The sequence below is a fragment of the Ochotona princeps genome, chromosome 11 (assembly GCF_030435755.1).
Source record: "Ochotona princeps isolate mOchPri1 chromosome 11, mOchPri1.hap1, whole genome shotgun sequence".
NCBI lineage: Eukaryota > Metazoa > Chordata > Mammalia > Lagomorpha > Ochotonidae > Ochotona > Ochotona princeps.
In genome coordinates, this window is record NC_080842.1 from 43050989 (window position 1) to 43070090 (window position 19102).

General features: G+C 38.1%; 1 protein-coding gene and 1 non-coding gene across 3 annotated transcripts in view; one reads left to right on the forward strand and one right to left on the reverse strand.

The window, feature by feature from the left end:
* Positions 1-1329: 1329 nt before the first annotated feature.
* LRRC66 (leucine rich repeat containing 66) overlaps positions 1330-19102 on the forward strand; it is a 29005-nt gene continuing 11232 nt past the window's right edge. The window contains exons 1-2 of one of the 2 annotated variants that reach the window (XM_058670107.1): positions 1330-2313; positions 4840-5328. In XM_058670107.1, coding sequence (XP_058526090.1) covers positions 4842-5328 — 487 coding nt within the window. In that variant the 5' untranslated portion in view covers positions 1330-2313; positions 4840-4841. Of the gene's footprint in view, positions 2314-4573; positions 5329-19102 lie in introns of those variants that run through there. The other variant, XM_004579305.2, reaches the window with a different exon arrangement.
* LOC118760045 (U6 spliceosomal RNA) lies at positions 15636-15739 on the reverse strand. The gene has a single exon (XR_004996542.2). It is a non-coding gene; the product is annotated as a U6 spliceosomal RNA (small nuclear RNA).

A 19102-nucleotide genomic window follows, 5' to 3' on the forward strand; every position in this document is an offset into this window, starting at 1 on the left:
TGTCAGATTAAAAGACGACCAATCACTGTCACGTTCTGAACCCTTTTGAGCTGATTATAAGGTATCGTCCCAGGGAGAGGTCTAACGGGCCTGCTTATGGCTTACCCAAGTTCCCTAACCTGTAAGCCTTGCCCCCTGAAGTACCTGAATGGGTGCCAGGGAGATAGATATTTCCACCATCAGTTCTCCAGGCAACACAGTGCAAAGTGGGCAGGCCGTGGGCCCAAACAAGGCCTGTGGGGTAGCAGAGGCCTAGTGCGTTTCACAGTTGGCACATAATCACACCATTTTTGTGTGCCATGCCTGGGTGTCGGGAAACACTGGATGACAGGGGGCTAATGCAGGAGGTAACACAGGAAGTTGTCACGTACCAGGGTTTATCCATACCCTTGATGTCACTGTCCCATTGTAATTCTTTATAGTCCTCAAGCCTGTTGATTTTTTAAATGTATTTCATATTTGGAAAGAAACTGCAATAATTAAGGCATCCACAAGATCAGGGACTTGGATTTGTCCCACCCACCTTCTCTCATACCTCAAGCCTCCCACCCTATTCAGTGGCCCTCATAGGTGTGCATTCTTGTCAACTATATGAACAACATCAAAAATAAAATTTTTAAAAAAAGATCAGGAACTTGGTATGCAGAGACGTACGGTTAGGCCCCCTCTCCCCCGCAGTCAGGTGCAACTGTCAGGTGGTTCTGTCGTGGTAATGTTCCACTGGATAAGAAAATCAATCCAAACGCAATTCCTAGTCAGTACTGTCAAGAGTTCTCTCTGATAGAAAAGCCAAATACTTTAGAATTAAATTATAAATTATAATTATAAATTATACTGAATAAAAGTACAGTTTTTAAACAAAAAGTTATATCTAACCAAGTACAGTTTTTAAATGAGTTCTGACCTCTGAATGTTCCTGGTTGTAGTGCTATTTGAACCCATTTGGATATACTCAGTATCATTTAGTATGTGATGGTACTCAGCAGCCATAGTTGGAATTTTCATCTAGATACTTGGCCTATTTTTAAATTGTACATTTATTACTTGTCTGCTCTATTTAGATTTGGTTTTGAAAGTTTCCTTAAATAAATATTTTTCCAAAAACCACAGAACGCTATGTTAGAAAATATTATTGAAAGTAACTCATGAGACAATCTATTTTTACTGCTCTTTGAGAAACACATGTTTTTTTTTTATGCATCTCCATTAAATGCTTTTGACCCAAAAGGGAATTTGAATATCTTTCTAGAACTGGTTGATAACAGGGAATTTAGGATACTCAACAGGAAGACCTTGCTTTTCCTCCCTGAAACACAAGTCAAACCAAGCAGCACATGGGCACTTCCGCCATGTTCCACCCATTTCTACCCACGATCCCTGGTGATGCAGTGTGGCCTCGCGACTGCTCCTCACCACCAGAAGCTACTTCTCTGTCATCTGAAGACATTCCTTCTGGTGTGTGTCCACTGCCCTGTCCTGCACGCTGGCAGCAGGAGCAGAGGCCCAGGAATAGATCGGTGACAAAGGCAGCCCCAGGATGGAAAAACAAGGGCAACAAATAGCATTCCGTGTAATATCTTTTTAGACTGTGTAATGGACAGGTAGGAAAAATGCAAGGGACTTCCCAGGGTACAGTATTTTAAAATGGACTTACTGTAGTCTTTCTGCATTGTGATAACACATTCTGTGTGACAGCTTCAACAATGAAAAGTGGACGTTCCGAATGAGTGCATTTAAAGAATTCTATGGTGCTGAACTTAGCAAAGAAGCTATCACTGAAATTCTGATCATTTTATTGTTTTAAAAATATTGAGAGGGGCAAGGATTACAAATTGCATCATAGAGAAAATGATTCAGCTTGCAACCTAAAGGTTCAGGAGTTTTATTTGTAGTCATAACTATTAATGCCTTCTACTCACAATAAAAGTTCTATTAACAGTCTGCTGTGAGTTCTTAATGGTTATATATTAACACATTGCTGCCTAGTCATGCGCACACGATGAGTCTGAGTGTGGCTCAGGAACGGGACTGTCGGGGTTTGTGTAAGCGCTGTGGAATCCCAGAAGTCCAAAGTGTACTTCCCCGCCAGGCTGTGCCTCTGAAAGGCCTCTCTCCTGCACCTACAGGAAACGGGCTCCCGGTGGCCACAGTGAGCTGGCCAGCCGCAGGCCAGAGCCCCGAGATGAAGCTGTGAGGGCCTGTCGTAGGCCAGGCTCTGAGGCAGGCTGGGTGGAACCAGCCAGGCGTGGGTCAGATACCCCCACCTGGCTGGACCCAGCCCCGGATCCACTGGGACGACCGGCAGGACTGAAGGTATGCCTTCTGTGTGGTGGTTGCTTTTCTTCTGATGGGTCATCTCCCTTTCCTTGTATATAAGATCATCTCTGAGTTTCCCTCCTACTTTGTTTCTCTGTTTCCTTTTCCCTATCTAAGACACACACTTCATACTGGACTTCAGTTTGTGTCCATTTTGATATTGACATTTACCTAATTATTCCCCATTTCCTCAGGAACTTTTTCTGGAGTTTCCAGTGGTGGCTTACTTAGGATATATCAATTTGTATGTAAATGTCGATCATTTTTCTTTACAAATGAGTACCATTCTCTTGGAGGTGCCCGATTACCCTCTGCTAGCTGTCTTGAGCTCTATTAGCTAATCTATAAATCTTGTCAACTTTACAAAAAGCAGAGAGTACATTTTAAAATCATTTTTTTTTCTAAGAAAAATCATTGATGTCAATACTGCCAAGTTGTGTGCCTCTGCAGATGGACGGTTTATTGTCACTATCACAGTAGCTTGGTGTACCACTGCGCATGTGATGACTACAGCGTCCTCCGGAGAAGCATGTATCTTTTTCACTGGGCAAATTAATTCAATTTCTGGTATTTTCTAAGAAGCACACTATAAAAACAAGTAACTGTTCCACGCCGTAGGGCACCTTAACAGTTCATGGCCACATGTGCCTGAATTTAGACGCCCTTCAAAATACGAGGGAACTGACCTTGCATGAAACAAGTTTAAAATTTACTTCATAGATTTCATTCATGGAGACAGGGTATAGCACCATGACAGAATGCAGACTATTAAAATATGAAACATGGGTGTTTATACAACACATATCACAGTCCTAATCTTTGGAGAAGTTCAAAACACACAGAGCAAGGCACTAACCATGCATGATATAGCATTTACATTCAAACTCAAGGTTACCAACATTCATTCTTTACTAAAAGATTTCTGAAAATAAAAAAAAATAGTGGCTAAAGCAGGAAAAGGCGGTCTTAGGTGACAGGATACCTACAAGTTGGATTAAAAGGGTAAAAAATATACTGAACTTGGAATCTGGATTGAACTAAAGCAAATTGCTTATTTGAGATATCATATATATACTCCACATGCTAAAATTTGCTTTGTTTAGTCCCACTGGTTTTGCACAAAGTCACATCTTTCAAGTTGCTCCACACATTCTTATCAAACAAGTTCACAAGGTTAGCTAGCAAACAGCCTCCACTTGGGGATTTGGACTAGAGGGAATGCAAGGAGCCCAGGGAGAATTCTGAACGAAGCAATGATCTTAGGGATAGTATGGGAAAATAATCCTCTGAAATGACCTAGGATGGTCAAGAAGGAACGGCCAGAGGCAGAGGCAGAAAAACCAGTTAAGCTATTCTAGGATCTCAGACTATAATGGTGGGAATGACACTAAGTACCCTTGGACCAGAAAGAAAGAGAGGGTTTATTTTAAACTGACATGTAGAATAATGTGGGGCCCAGTGCTTGTGACTGAGGTCCTCATTTTGCATACCCCAGATCCATGTGTTCCAGCTGCTCCACTTCCCATCCAGTTCCCTGTTTGTGGCCTGGGAAAGCAGTAGAGGACTGCCCAAAGCCTTGGGACCCTGCACCTGCTTGGGAGATCCAGAGGAAGCTCCTGGCTCCTGGCTTCAGATCAGATTGGTTGAGCTCTGGCCACTGTGGCCACTTGAGGAGTGAACGAGCAGATGGAAAATCTCTCTCCTCTTGTCATAAATCTGGCTTTTCAATAAAAAACAAATCTTTAGAATATGTGATTAGCTTTATTCATGTTGGTTTTTAAATGGAATTTAAATCACAGAAACTACTCATTTACTTTGTTTTACATGTGCAATTATCCCTTGTGATTTGCATATAGTTGTTTTAAAATTTTCAGTTGCTTCTCAAGAAAAATATTCTTGATGTCTATATCTTATTTCATTTTCCTGGTTCTGAGACAGAACCTCCTTTTTATCATCTTATTTATGCTGTATATATTTAAATGACTTAAAACGTCACAAACGCCACAGAGCCAAACCTGTACTTCTGGTTGTTAAAAAAAAAAAAAAAAATAGTTCAATTCTTTGTGAGTTGATCTTTCCACTCAGACTACACTGGAAGGTTCACAATGGAGCCAGGTGGATGTCATTCATGCAATGAATCACATGACTGACTACAGTGCTATAGATAAGCATGAGACTTTGCTCCATACTAACGACTGGCAGAGAAAGGGAAGGTTGTGAGCTGGATAAGTTTTCAGGCACTGGGAGGCAGACGGCCTGGTGGATGGAGACCAGGAAAGTAGCTGTGGTGGCAAAACCTGAGTGTGTATTTTCTAAAAATTCAGGGATGTGGAACATCTTTTTTTAAAATGCGACAATATTTTATACTTTAGCCTTATCACTCTGGGAGCTGGGTTTTAATACCTCAGTTTCTAAGAAATCAGACACTGAAATCAGCAATCAAAGCAAAACAGAAAATGAAATCTACTTTGCTGTTCGTTTTTATGTAAGGGATTTTGAGTAAGTTCATTTTCCTTTTTCCAGGCATGATGAGAAACCTCCATTTTAGAGCCACTGTCATAGTTCTAGGTCTTTGTTTTGCTGGGACAGTGGCAAATCCAACAGGGAAGAGCAGTGGTTCTGTCAATTCTGAATGCCAAGGCAATGAACACCTTCACACCAATGGTTCCTTCCCTGGAGAATATGAGGGATTGCAAGCAACAGCCACAGTCTATGCCAGTTTCAATTTCTTCAGAGTTCTCTTACGTTCTCACATGAAACAAGAAGAGTGGAAAATCAAACACCTGGACCTCAGTAACAGTCTCATATCAAACATGACCTTAAGCTCTCTCCAGTATGCACCTGCTCTGGAAATACTAAACCTCAGCAACAATGCCATCTGGTCCATCTCATTAGATGTGCCCAGTCTTGCATCCTCACAGTTGAAACGCCACGGAAGCAGCTTCAGAGATGGACTTCCATTTCTAAAGGTGCTAATTCTTCAACGAAATCAGCTTAGTGACACCCCCAAGGGTAAGTACAATTTTAGAAGATGAAGTAGAGGTGCAAAGTTGGGTGGTGTTTTCTTAAGGATTTTATTTTTATTTCAAAGACAGAGTTACAGAGAGGAGAGACAGAGATATCCACCTTTTTTCTGCTGGTTTGCTCCCCGAACGGTCATCAAGGCCAGAGCTGGGCCAATCCAAAGCTAGGGACCAGGAGTTCTTCCAGGTGCACCACATGGGTGCAGGGATCCAAGGACTTGAGCCATCCTCTCTGCTGCTAAGACCATAATCAAAGAGCTTGAACAGAAGTGGACACAAATCAGTGCCCACACTGGAAGCTGGTGCCACAGGCAAAGGCTTAGCCTACTACGCCATGGCACTGGCCCTGAGGTGGGTGTTTGATTTGGTAGTTAGGATGCCAACTACAACACCCACATTCCGCCTCAGGGGGCCTGGGTTCAAATCCTCAGTTCCATTCTTGATTCCAGCTTTGTGCTAATGTGCACCCTGGGAGGCAGCTGGTAATGGTTCAAGTACCTGTGTCCTTGCCAGCCTGGTGGGAGATACAGGTTGAGTTCAAGGCTTCTGGCTTTGACCTTGCCCAGTTTAGTTGTCGTGGGCATTTGAAAAGTGAATTAACAGATTAGAGGATGTACACACTCTAACAGTCCCTTCCTCCCCCTCTCTGCCTCTTTCAATAAGATGGAGATGACAGAAGAACAATGTACATACAGAGAGTGTTTTATGTCAACAAGAATTTCATATTATTTCTTTAGTTTGAAGCAAAGCACTGAAAGTGAAGTAATTTGATCAGAACAAATAAATTTAATTTCTTGGCAGAATTGGAAGTTATTATACACAGAACTCACAGTCAATGATATTTAATCTCCCATTTAGTATAACTCCCACCAATTTATATGGATTTTTCAAGAGACACTAGGAAGTATTTAGTGCTAAGTTAAAATGCATGACTTTATCTACTAAATTACTTGTTAATACAGAAAACCACTGAGAAATAACTAATTCAGCTTTAAAAAATGTAACAATTCAAATTAAATGCTATTATATTTGATCATCTTACAATACCTTTTGCTTACACTTATCTAGTTTTCATCCAAGTGTAGACTAGAAGTTGGTTAATTTTACGTATTACTATGTAAACTTTTGTATGCTCAAATGAAGCTCAGATTGCCTTATCCTAGCTCCTAACACGATACTTGCCTTTGTCCTCCTATTATCATGAATTCTGATCTGATATTCAAGGCTACACAATAGAATGTTTTTACTAATATGCCAAGTGTTATTTTGAAAATATTTCAAGTTCATGAAGCCAAATATGCTTTGCCCTTTTAACATTACAAAGCATTAGAACAGTCTGTTTCCTCGTGTTCGTTGATTCTTGTTTGGTGTTTGCAAAGCACCTCCTTTATACAACACAATCCTTTAAAAATCAAAGCATCCAGGCAGTGTCTTCTTCCTCCATCTCAAGTAGGACATATCTGAACTTTCTGATTTTCCAGTTCTTCCCTTTGGTACTTTTATTTTGGACTTCCCTCAGGCTTCTGTCCTGAAGCATCATTTTGTCACTAACAGCTGGTGAGGAAATGACTGTTCAAGTTCCCATGTGAACAGAACTGTGTAAAGAAGGCATGAGTATTTTCTCTCTGACTTCTTCCTTAAAGCAACATATAGTATTTTCAGTGTGAAGTGTAGGTTGGTTGCATTTTATTTTGCAAATGCGAATGTAACTTCCTACTGTTCTTATTGCAAAAGGAATACATGTTATAGAATACCTAGGAATTGAAGTTAGCAGTAGAAAAAAATTTTTTTAAATCATACATTGCATATACTCCAAATTTATCCTTTATACCTATACCTACATTTTTTCCAAACCTTGATCATCTTTTAGATATTTCATGATTTATAATTTCATATCATGAAATATTTTTCAAATAGTTATATGACTAGGCAATCTAATAAATCTTTTAAATGAAGAGGTTTTTTTGTATACATATATTTCATAGTGTAACCCAACAATATTCAGGCTATTTCCATTTTAGTGAACATCCTTATCAGTGCCTTATCATAAGGCATTTTTAAACTAATAAGGCAGACATGAATCTCACTCCACAAATTCAAGTGTCCTAGTCAAACAAACTTCTGTTGTCTGAAACAATATGCTAATTCTGAGCTTCCACTAGGGGTTGGTTTGTATGGATACTTAATGTCCTCTGCCTTTTCCTACAACCTCTAATACCCTTCATGCTGCCAAAGCACCAAGCTCTGTGTATGTGTGTGTGTGTGTGTGTGTGTGTGTGTGTGTGTGTAATCCCTCTCTTCAAAACATAGAGGTTTTTGGAAAACACCACACCTGGCAGACTCACAGGTTCCCTGACTTTTGTTTTGTCCTGTATTGTCCCTGAGACACAAACACAATCTGCTTTCTACCTGATGGGGAGAAAAAGAAAGGAAAGGGAGTAAAAGATTAGTTTCAAGACATTATTCCACCAGGGACTGGCACAGTGGCACAAGCTGCTACTCCACCTGCAGCGCCAGCATCCCATATGGGTACTAGTCCATTTCCGATCCAGCTCCCTTCTGATGGCCTGAGAGGGCAGCAAAGCATAACCCACGTCTTTGGGCCCCTGTATCCACAGGGAAGACCTGGCTCCCAGCTTCAGCTCAGCTCAGCTCTGGATGTTGTGGCCATCTGGGGAGTGAACCAGAGGATGGAAGGTATCTATCTTTCTCTCCCTCTATCTCACTGTAACTCTGACCTCCAAGTAAAATAAATAGAGTTTTAAAAAAGATGTTATTCCATCAGAAAAGTAGAGAACTGTCAGCAGATTAATTCCCCAGAGCCAACTGATTGTTGGGTTTTATACAATTCCACTTAAGTACTAAATATCACATAAATGCAGAAACAGGCCTGTGTTCCTTTTTCAAGTTAAAGTTGTGTCTCTCCAAATATCAGGAAATAATATTAAATTTGCAAAGGAAAAAAAAAGTAAAATGTATGAATTTTATAACTGAAATTCTATCAGGATTTTAGCAAATGAAATCATAGAGATGAATAAAACATCTGTCCAATGTAAGCCATACGCCTAATTGCATTTAATCCAGAGTCCTTTTACCCATGACATTTGTCATTTGAATTACTTTTCCAGAATCATCATAAACTGTCCATTTTTACTAGGCTGAGTCTCCTCAGACAACTCACCATTTGAGATTCTCTGAGTGTGACTACCTCTGTCTTTGAAATTTAGTTTTGGATGGAAAGAGTTGGTAGGAGAGAGGTGCTGCTAGTGCCAGCCCATACCTAGCCTTCATTTTGTTCCCCTTTGTGGCTGGGTAATATCAGGTGTACTTAATTGTGAGAGTTAAATGGAAATGTATCTCAAGAACATAACAGTATTGAGCATAATAATTTGTAGCGATCAACATATGTGAAAAGTACTTTTGCCAACTTGTACTTTACAAATATTAGTTTTATTTACTTGCTTGGCACTAATTCAGAGTAGTAGTGTACTTCAAAACAACTAATTATTTTTTATCAAATTCTCAAGTTGTCCTTTAAAGATGTTAAACAGCCATTACACATTATTGTCAATGGGGTAACTCATAGAAAATCACGTGTGCCTGGTTCTACATTGGTGGCAAAACTCATCTAAAATCATAGCTGTCCTCATGATTTTAGATGGATTATAGATGTGTTTATAAATGGTGAAAAAGTGGGAAAGCCAATGTTTTGTAAGGGTGAAATACCATACAGACCAACCCAAAGTCAGCTAATCTTTATCCTTAGTCATCTGTGACATCATCAACAAGCTTTGTGCTGGACAAACATCTAGGAGAGGTGCTGGCTAATGCAGTTTACAAAATGGGAAACCTGCCATGATTTAACCTAAACCACTGTAATGCTTTCCTCACCTATTTTTCAGGTATAGTGTTAATAACTGAAAAATAACTTCTGAACTGTTTCTCAACATGGGATCAGTCTGTGGTTAAACTGTCCCACCTTCACCAGCAATATTTTCAGAGTGCCCACAGGGCTGTCTGGTAAAGTATCATGACCAATGCCTTATTGGCAATCCAGTCAGACAAGATGACAGCAGGGGCACAATAACCCACAGAGTTCCAGAATCCACGAGATACATGTATTCTAAATGAGAGGATGTAATATCTGAAATTTGAAAACTGGTAATTTTTAAAGCATATAACCAGTATGTTATAAAAACAAAGCTGCTTTTCTCTTATTCATTGGGAATTAAAATTTTCATCCTGTTTGTCACTGGCTCATGGAAGCACTCCACCACTAAAAGTCCCCAAGATCAGTACAGGTTCTAAAGAATCAAAAAATATGTAGGACATTGAAGCAAGGAGTCTGGCTTACTTATATTTGGCCACAAGAAGAGCTGACCTATGACTAAACTATCCATGGTCATTCTGGACTCTAATGCCAAATTATCTTTGAACTGGAGGCATAACCCATGGATATCATTGTTTTATGGGAAAACACTGAATAATTTCATAATCCAGAAAGAATGTTTAGTAATGTAATGCCTAGCATTCCCCCTATGGCCTGTTTTCTAACAGACACTGAGATGTTTTGAAAATAGCAAAAAAAAAAAAAAAAAAATAGCAAAACTGCCTCTAGTCAGTTCAGTGCAAAGGCTAACCACATTGTGCCTGCTGTGGTCTGCATGGTCCATAAGTAATTCCATTTCTGTACAAGGATCTCCATAGTTTCCTTCCAATGTTCATCTCCTCTCCTGAAGCCCAGAACTACCCTCGGGTGAAAGTTTCAGCCAACACTCCTGCCATTCATGTTTATGGATAATGTGGGAGGTCACTGTTCTTCCTTTCCCTGAGTGCTCTCATGTGTCCTCAGACTGGAACACACTGAACTGTGACTCCATCACCACTGTCAAGGAGGCAAGTTGTCCAGCAACTTAAACGTTTCCTCAAGCCCTTTAGGGATCTGTCTTTCCCACCCATCCCCATTCTGAACCCAGGCGACTGCTGATCTTTTTTCTGTCTGTATAGACTCATTTGTATCCTCTAACATACAAATGGACTCAAACAATATAAATCCCAGTTACCAGCTGATGATAGTTCATATATTTTTCCAACTCTATGATGGTGTGAAAGTGATACACATTTAGTAGAAATTGTAGTTTGCATTTTATATTTTGCATCTTTTTGGATAACAACCTGGGGTCAGATTCTAATGGTGTGGATTGGTGCAATGATGCCTGTTATCTCAGTGGTAAACAATCAACACTCTAGGGGGCACCATGTAGCTAAGCTTTGATGTTCAGCAGGTTAGGTGTATTAATCCTTGACCTACGATGTTTTCAATTTATGATAGGTTTAACCCCATCATAAATTGAGGAGAAACTACATATACTTTTCTTTTTGGTTATGCAGTTTCTTTCTTTTAGCATAATTATTTTGATTTGCTCCCAAATTGTCACATATATGAAAACTGTTTCTTCTTATTGCTGAATGGGATCCCATTGCACGCATATTCATTAGCCTGCTGATGAACATTCAGGATTTTTTTTTTTTTTTGGCTACTAGAAATAAAGTGCTAGTTAAAGGGATGGAGAAAAACCATTAAATGTATACTAGTAAAAAAAATGGAATCATTCCATTATTTCAGACAAACCAAATATTAGAACAAAGAAAATGATGCAATGTAAAGAAATTACTACATAACAATATGCTTGTCATTCACAGAAGATGACATAATAATCCTAAACTTAAAATGCACCTAACAACAGACAATCAGTGTCTATGAGGGAAAAGCAGACAGACTTTATGGAGATACGGCCAACTTCACTATGCACTTGGTAGACTTCTGTACCTTCTTACGAATCCTAGATTAGACAGGCAAGTAACCAGTAAGAATGCAGCTGATGTAAATAGCACTAACACAATCAACTTTATCAAATGCACACAGAATAATTTATCCAACAACAGAATATAAGAAATCTTCAAAATGTTCATGGGAAATGCAAATTATGAAAGAAACATGGATTTTTAAAAATGCACCAAAATAAACCTTACTCTTTCATTCCATTTTGCTACAAACTCTTTGAAGTTTTTGTGCACAAACTCATAGGAATCATCCACCAAAATGGACCACATTCTGGTCTATAAAACACACTTAACACATTGGAAAGAGGACTCTTAATTGACAGGGATGATATTCTACCAGCTCTAACTTTGGACCAGAAATGGTCTCCCCAAGAAACTGTTCAACCCATCTGGACAATAAGTAGCTGGACTCTATGTTTGGTATATGTTTGCAAGGAAAGAATCTTGATTGGATTTGAACTGTAATACTGCACCAAGGAGGAGGAATCCACCAGGGGGGAGGGGTGTGGGGAGGGGTGGGGGGATTCCCAGAGCCTATGAAACTGTCACATAATGCATAATAATTAATAAAAAAAAGTAAAAAAAAATTTTTTACATAAAAAAGAATAGAAATCAAAAAAGTAAACTCTCAGGTTACAGTGAATTTATACTAGAAATGAATAACAAAGAGAACTGGAAAACTCTTTAAATCTCCGGAAACTAAGCACAAATTTCTAAATAAGACATGGATAAGAGGAATCTCAAGAGAAATTAAAAATATGTTGAGCTAAATGAGAATAAAAATGTAGCATTAAAACTTGTGGGATACAGTAACAGTACTGCTTAAAAGGAAATTCTAGCATTAAATTGCACATATTCAAGAACAAAAATTTTAAATTGTTAACCTAAGTTTTCACCCTACGAAATTAGAGGGGGAAAAAAGAGCTTTGTAAACCAAACACAAGCAGAAGAAATAATAATTAAAGCAGACTCCATCTACTCCTTTCATAAGAGCAAGAAGCCACGAATCTGATAGGAGAGATGAATGAATGGCCGTCAACACTGTTCCCGTTGACATTTTAAAAATAATGAAGTCTCTGCGGCAACACATGCTTGCATTTTAATTGGGTAATTAACCTAGAATTAGAATGACTGCGTCATATGTTGGGCATATATTTTAACTTTTTAAGAAAGTGCAAAATTGTTTTGCAAAGCGGCTGTACCATTTTAAACTCCCATCAGTAATTTTTGAAAATTTCAGTTGTTCTACATCCTCACCCACACCAAATATGGTTAGTTTTTTTTTTTCATGACAGCCATAGGAATTAGTGTACAGTGGTCCATTGCTGTTTAATTTAGGTGTCCCTAAATGATACTGAACAACTTCCTGTGTGTTTATTTGCCATTTTCTCTCAACAACATCGTGGATTTTTTCAAGGAAACTGTAGTGTCCAGATTTTTTCAGATTTACCTCTTTTATATTTTTTATGTTGTTTCAGATGAAATTATGTATTTATATATATTATTCAATTCCAATTTCAGATTGTGCATTACTATTAACCTTTTATCCTTAAACCTTACCAAACTTACTTCTTAGTTTCCATCAGTTCCTAAATTTTTACAAGATATTCTGTGAAAATGATCGTGGGTTCTGTAAATAAACTTCATTTCTTTTTTCCATTCTGGTTGCCTTTTTCTTGCCTTGTTGCACTGACTAGAATCTCCAATACAGTGCTGACCAGCAGTGAAAGTGACTTGTTTCTAATTTTAGAAGGAGCACAACGTCTTTCCCCCAATGTGATATTAATTATAGGTTTTTCATAAAAAACTCTGAATTGGGTTAAAGACCTTCTCTGTATTCCCAACTTTGATCAGAATGTTTTATCTAGAAGAGATGTCAGATTTTTATCATACGAATTTTCTTTTCAATCTGTTAATATGGAGAATCATATAAAATTTCTAAGATTAAAAAAATTCCATTCCTTAGTCCCATCATGTATTATCTTTTTCCTACACTGTCAGATTCAATTTGCGATAATTTTGTTAAGATATTTAGCATTTATAGTTATGAAGATTATTGGGTTGTTTCCTTGTAGTATCACCATCTAGCTTTGGAATCAGAGTAAGGCAGGCCTCAGAAAATGATCTGGAATATTTTCCTTCCTCTTCAATTTTCTGGGAGATTATGTTTGCAACTGTTTTTCTTTCTTCCATAAATGTTTGGTAGGGTTCTCCAGTGAAGCTCTATAAACCTGGAGTCTTCCTTGTGGTAGGACATTTAACTATAAGTTCAATTTTTAAATAGGCTGTCAGGGAATCCAGGCTAGCATTTTTTGAGCCTAGTATCGATAATCTGTCTCTTTCAAGGAATTTGCCCATTTTATCTAAGCTGTCAAACTCAGTGACATAAATTTGTTCACAATGTTCCACTGTAATTTAAATATCTGCAGACTCTGCAGCAATGACATCTGTTTCATTTCTGCTTATGTGATCAGCCTGTCAATTTTTAAAAAATTTTAGTTCATTTTAAAGTATCAACATAATTTAATCGCTTTTGTGTTACTTCTCCATTTTCTATTTGTTATTTCTTCCAAGACCTTTGCTATTTTTCTGCTCACATTCAGTTTCAGTCACTCTTACAAGTTTCTTCAGAGAAATTAAGGTCATTGTTTTAAGACATTTTTTGTTCTAATACAGGTCTGGGTGCAATAAATTTCCCTCAAAATCTGCCTTGGCTGCATCTCATAAATTACGATATGTGGTATTTTCAATTTTCATTCAAGTCAGAAAGTTTTATTCCCCTTATGATTTCTTCTTTGTTCCATAAGTTTATTTAGAAGTATGTTATGAATTTCCAATTATTTATAGGCTTACCAGAGATCTTTGTTATTGGTCTCTAATTTAATGCCACCTTGGTCAAAGAACATATTTTCTGTTTCTTGAATTGTTTTCAATTTATTACTTGTTTCATATCTCAAAGTATAGTCTGTGTTGCTGGGTGGGATATTTTGTCATTAGTTGATGGAATTCTTTATATTTTGTTTTGCTGGTTTTCTGTTTACATGTTTTGTCAGCTATTTAGACAGTGGTATTAACATCTTTTTATCACAACTGTAGAGAACTATGCAGTTCTATCAGGTTTGGAGGTGGTAATTTTGTATGTAAGTCTGATTAACATGTATTCTTTTTTACATTTAAAAATATTTTATTTTGGTTTATGATATAGTTCCATAGGTTCTGGGGTTGCCCATGCCTTTCCCCAAGTCCCTCCCTCCCCCGCCCCCACCATTGATTTCCCCTTTAGTTTTACAATGGATGTCTTTCATGAACAGTCACAAATCCATCATGCTGTTATTGAAGTGTTTCCTGACAATGTAGGCATGGACATTGTCAGAGAGTCCATCATCTTACTGTTAGGATGTATTCAGTTCTTTCACTGGGAGTCTGTCTTTGGTCTGTTTGTATAGAGACATATAGCACTTTGTCTCCATATCTGAACATATCAGTCCCTGCTACATTTCCATTATATAACCCCTAAAATACAGAACCAGTGACACAGTCCACAACGGGGTGAAAACAATCAATTTTCATCAACATGAAGTTAACAAACATGCTACAAAAATAAAAAAACAAGAGTGGTGAAAACGGGAATCAAAAACCTTCTTGTAGGAATAGATGCTAGTGCGTGACCCTTGTGGCACTGAAGGAATTACAGTTAAAAGTTACACCTTCATTACTCATGATATGTAGCAGAACAGTGTTGAAATGTACATGTACAATCTCAAGTGTTTGCAAGCATTCCATCTCTTACGGATAATCAATTAATGAATCACAAGAACTTATTGGAAGAGACACAAATAACTAGGAAGTGCAAAAAAGATAAGATTTACAGCAAAAACAGATTTGATACTACAAAACTGCAAACTGAAACAAGAAAGAGCCATTCCATAAGAAATGAGCAAACAACCCCTACTGATATTAGCACTGAGATTCTTGATGGAAGTTATCTTCTATTAGAGCAAATATGTGGTATCTGATCTTTTGGGAATGGCTCGTTTCTTTTAGCATAATGGTCTTCAATTCTTAATGAATAATCTTCTTGATCTTTATCCCTCGTAGTATTCTCTGAACTCTGTTTTATATTAATATAGCCACCTTGGTTTTTTGTTACAATTTTTTTAAAGATTTTTTTATTTTTACTCAAAAGGCAGATTTTGAGAGAGTGAGACAGACAGATCTACTATTGCTAGCTCACTGCCAGGAGCTTACTCCAGATCTTCTACATGGGTGCAGGATGCCAAGGGCTTGGACCATCCTCCACTGCTTTCCCAGGCCATAAGCAGGGAGCTGGAACAGAAGTAGAGCAGCTGGGATGGGAACTGGAGCCCATATAGATGCCAGCATTGCAGGTGGAGGGTTAGCTTGTTACACATCTCTGCGCCATTCCCTCTACTTCTTTTTACAACGTTGTGGAGATATAGTTTTGTAACAGAAAAATTCATTATTCTTGCGCAGGGGCCATGCTTATCTTCTCTGTATCATTCCAATTTTAGTATATGTGCTGCCAAAGCGAACACAAATTCATTATTCTAAAGTGCAAAATTCAGTGTCTTGAGCATATTCACAAAATGATACAACTATTATCTAATTGTAAATTTTTATCACCCAGAAAATAAACCCCATAAATACTAGCAGGCAGGCTCCATTTATTTAATTCTGAAGGACAATATTATCAAGTATAATTGACATAATAAACTGTACACATTGAAGTGTGAAGCTTGATGCTTCTACATGTGTATACCTGTGAAGCCAGCAACATGCACAACAGTGAGTGTATCCATCATGCCCAAGTTTCCTCACGCCCTGTAGTAATTCCATCCTTCTTTCCCTCATACCCAAGCTGTCACTGATGTAATTTATGTCATTACACACTGTCACATTTCCTAGGGTACATATAAGTACACCATGTACTGTGAGTATATGTACTTCTTTGCCTGGCATCATACATTGTGAGACTAATCTATTTGGGTGCATGCATTACTCTATTCCACATATTATCCTATTTGTTTTCTTTACCCACTAATGGGCACTTGATTGTTTCAAGTTTGGGGTTGTTACCAAAAAAGCTGGTATAAAATTTATATGTAAATATATTTCCCTTATTCTTGACTAAACAGGTGGCAATGGAAACCTAGGTCATATGGCACACGTAACTGTATGGTTAATTTTCATCTTCAAATTTTTTTAGGAAACTATCAAGCTGTTTCCAAAGTGGCTGTAACGTGGTTCCTCCACATTCTCAATGTCCTCACATCTCGGTCATTGGAATTAACAGATGAGCAGTGCTGTCTCCTTGCGGTTTCAGTCTGCATGTTCTCTAACAAGGCTGAGCATCTTTTCGTGTGACTTACTCACGTTCCTTTGCTGAAGTGTCATCAAATCCTTATTTTAAAATTGGATTATGTGTTTTACCTTTGCTGAGTTTTGAGACTTTTAAAAATAGATATGCTGATTATAAGATAAATCCTTCACAAAGATTTTTCTTGTCCACTCTGTGGTTTGTCTTTTCATTCTCTTCCCAGTTCTCTTGAAGAACAGATGTTTTCTATTTTAAAATCAAATTTAATTACTTTTGACTGATTATATTTTGCTATCATACCTAAAACATTTTGCCTGACCCAGAGTCTCACAAATTTCAGGTTTTCTTTTAGAAGTGCCGGAATTTTTTTAATTATTTATTACGTTGCATTATGTGACACAGTTTCATAGGCTCTGGGATTCCCCCAACCCCTCTCCGTGCCCTCCCCCCATGGTGGATTCCTCCACCTTGTTGTAGTATTACAGTTCAAATTAAGTCAAGATTCTTTCGTTGCAAACATATACCAAGCATAGAGTCCAGCATCGTATTGTTCAGACAAATTCAACAGTTTCTTGGGGAGACCATCTATGGTCTGAAGAGAAGTGCCATAATTTGTAAGCACTACTTTTAGATTTGTTTTAACTTTTACATAAAAGGTATGGATCCAGGTTCTTTTATTTTCTTCTTTTGCACATAGATGTCCAATTGTTCCAACATCTGTTTAAAAGTCTGCCTTTTTCTGTCCTTTTAATAGTTAACCTCCATGTGATTTCATGAGTAATGGTCCTTTTTTTAGATATATAATTGTCTTGCTTTTTTCTACATACTGAAAAGTCCTTGCCTTTTCCTTGGGAGGTTATAGTTCAAATCTGCCAATCTCCATAAATTCTTCCATTTGTTCCCTCTGCTTTTCCTTCTCCTCTTCCTCATTTTCTCCTTTAAAACAAATTGCGTTAACTATTTTAACTTTTTCTACCTTTTAACTGAACCTAGTTTATCCCATTACTAGGCTATAATTAGCTATACTTCTCTGCGGCTTGTTACCATGTGATGGGTTGCTTTTGGAGTCTCTAACACATATCCTAATATCACAGTCCATTCCGATGTGATATTACACTGTTTGCTGATAACGTAAGAACCTTATAACAGTATTATTCCATTTTCTTCTTCTGAACTTAGTGCAAGTGTTGGCATACATTTATGTGTTATAAATTGCACAGAACATTTCTCCTATTTTTACTTTAAATGTTTGATTACCTTTGAAAGACATTTAAATAAGAAAAAAAACCTGCGTTAACTCACACAGTTACCATTTCTAGAACTCTGTATTCTTTTGTGTAGATCCAGACTTCCATATGTTTTCATTTTTCTTCCAATTAAAGGACTTCCTTTAACATTCCTAGTTTGGACCTACTGCTGATGAGTTCTTTCAAGTCTTAGTAATCTGAAAAAGGTCTTTATTTACATTTCATTTAAAAAATATATTCCTACTTAACAAAGAATTCTAACTTTTACGTTGCTAGTCCACTGTATTTAATTTTCACTATTCCAGTAAGAAATCTGCTCTTACTCTTATCTCTGTTCCTTTATATAGAGTCCCTAACATACTCAATTTAAATTTTTTAGTTAGATTCCTTATTATTATTAAGTTGCAATTTTTTCTTTGCATTCTCAGAAAACAGCTTCTCCTAGGTACAACTCCACCAAGCTCTTCTTTGCATATGTTCCTACTCCAAACATAACGAAAATGCCAGACTTTTTCAGGCAGATTACCCTTTATTCCAACTGGAATTTGCTGTGTGGGTATCAGAACATGGTGTGCAGTTGAGCTCTGGACTTCGGTGAGGTCAGATTACTTTATTAGGACCTCTTCTCAGGAAACCTTGAACTCAGAACACCCCAGGCCCACCTGCATCAGGGTCACAGGGTGTATGCCCTGGGTTTTTTACTGACCAGAACTGGTAAATCAGATCTGATGCTAGCCGTCCAGTTTCCATCTTCATCTTCATCCTGACATCGTCCCATCATGGGTAATACATCAGCACTTACAACACTTGGTCAAACATCATTCACTTGCAGTGACCTGAGGCTGATCTCACCTAACAACAGATTGTTCAAATAAGAAAAACCTTTCAGCAGCCAAGGGCAATTCTAATCCTACTCTTACACAGTTAACCGTTACCCCTCTACAGACTGGATCTTTTGTAACTTGAGGTGACCATTTGGTACAAGTCTGTTCCACATGTCCCTCCTTTGGGCCAGATGGCCAGCCAGTCCAGGCTTCTTCTGAGGCTCTGGCACGAGCCAGCAGACCAAGTCTTGTCACGTACACACATTCTGAATCCGTGCTAACAGTTGTGCTGATATTCCATCGGCCACTGCAAGCCACGTAGTCAGACTTAATTCAGTGGGGTGAGGAAGTAAATTCCATCCCCAGGAGGTTGAATATTTCCTGATCAATAATCCAGACCACTGGACCTGGCTTCCCTTGAGCTCAAAAGGCTTCAAGAGCATAATAAGCAAAGTTGTCAATTGTGAGACACCAATTTTAGGGAGATAATCAAGGCCTGAAAACCTTAAG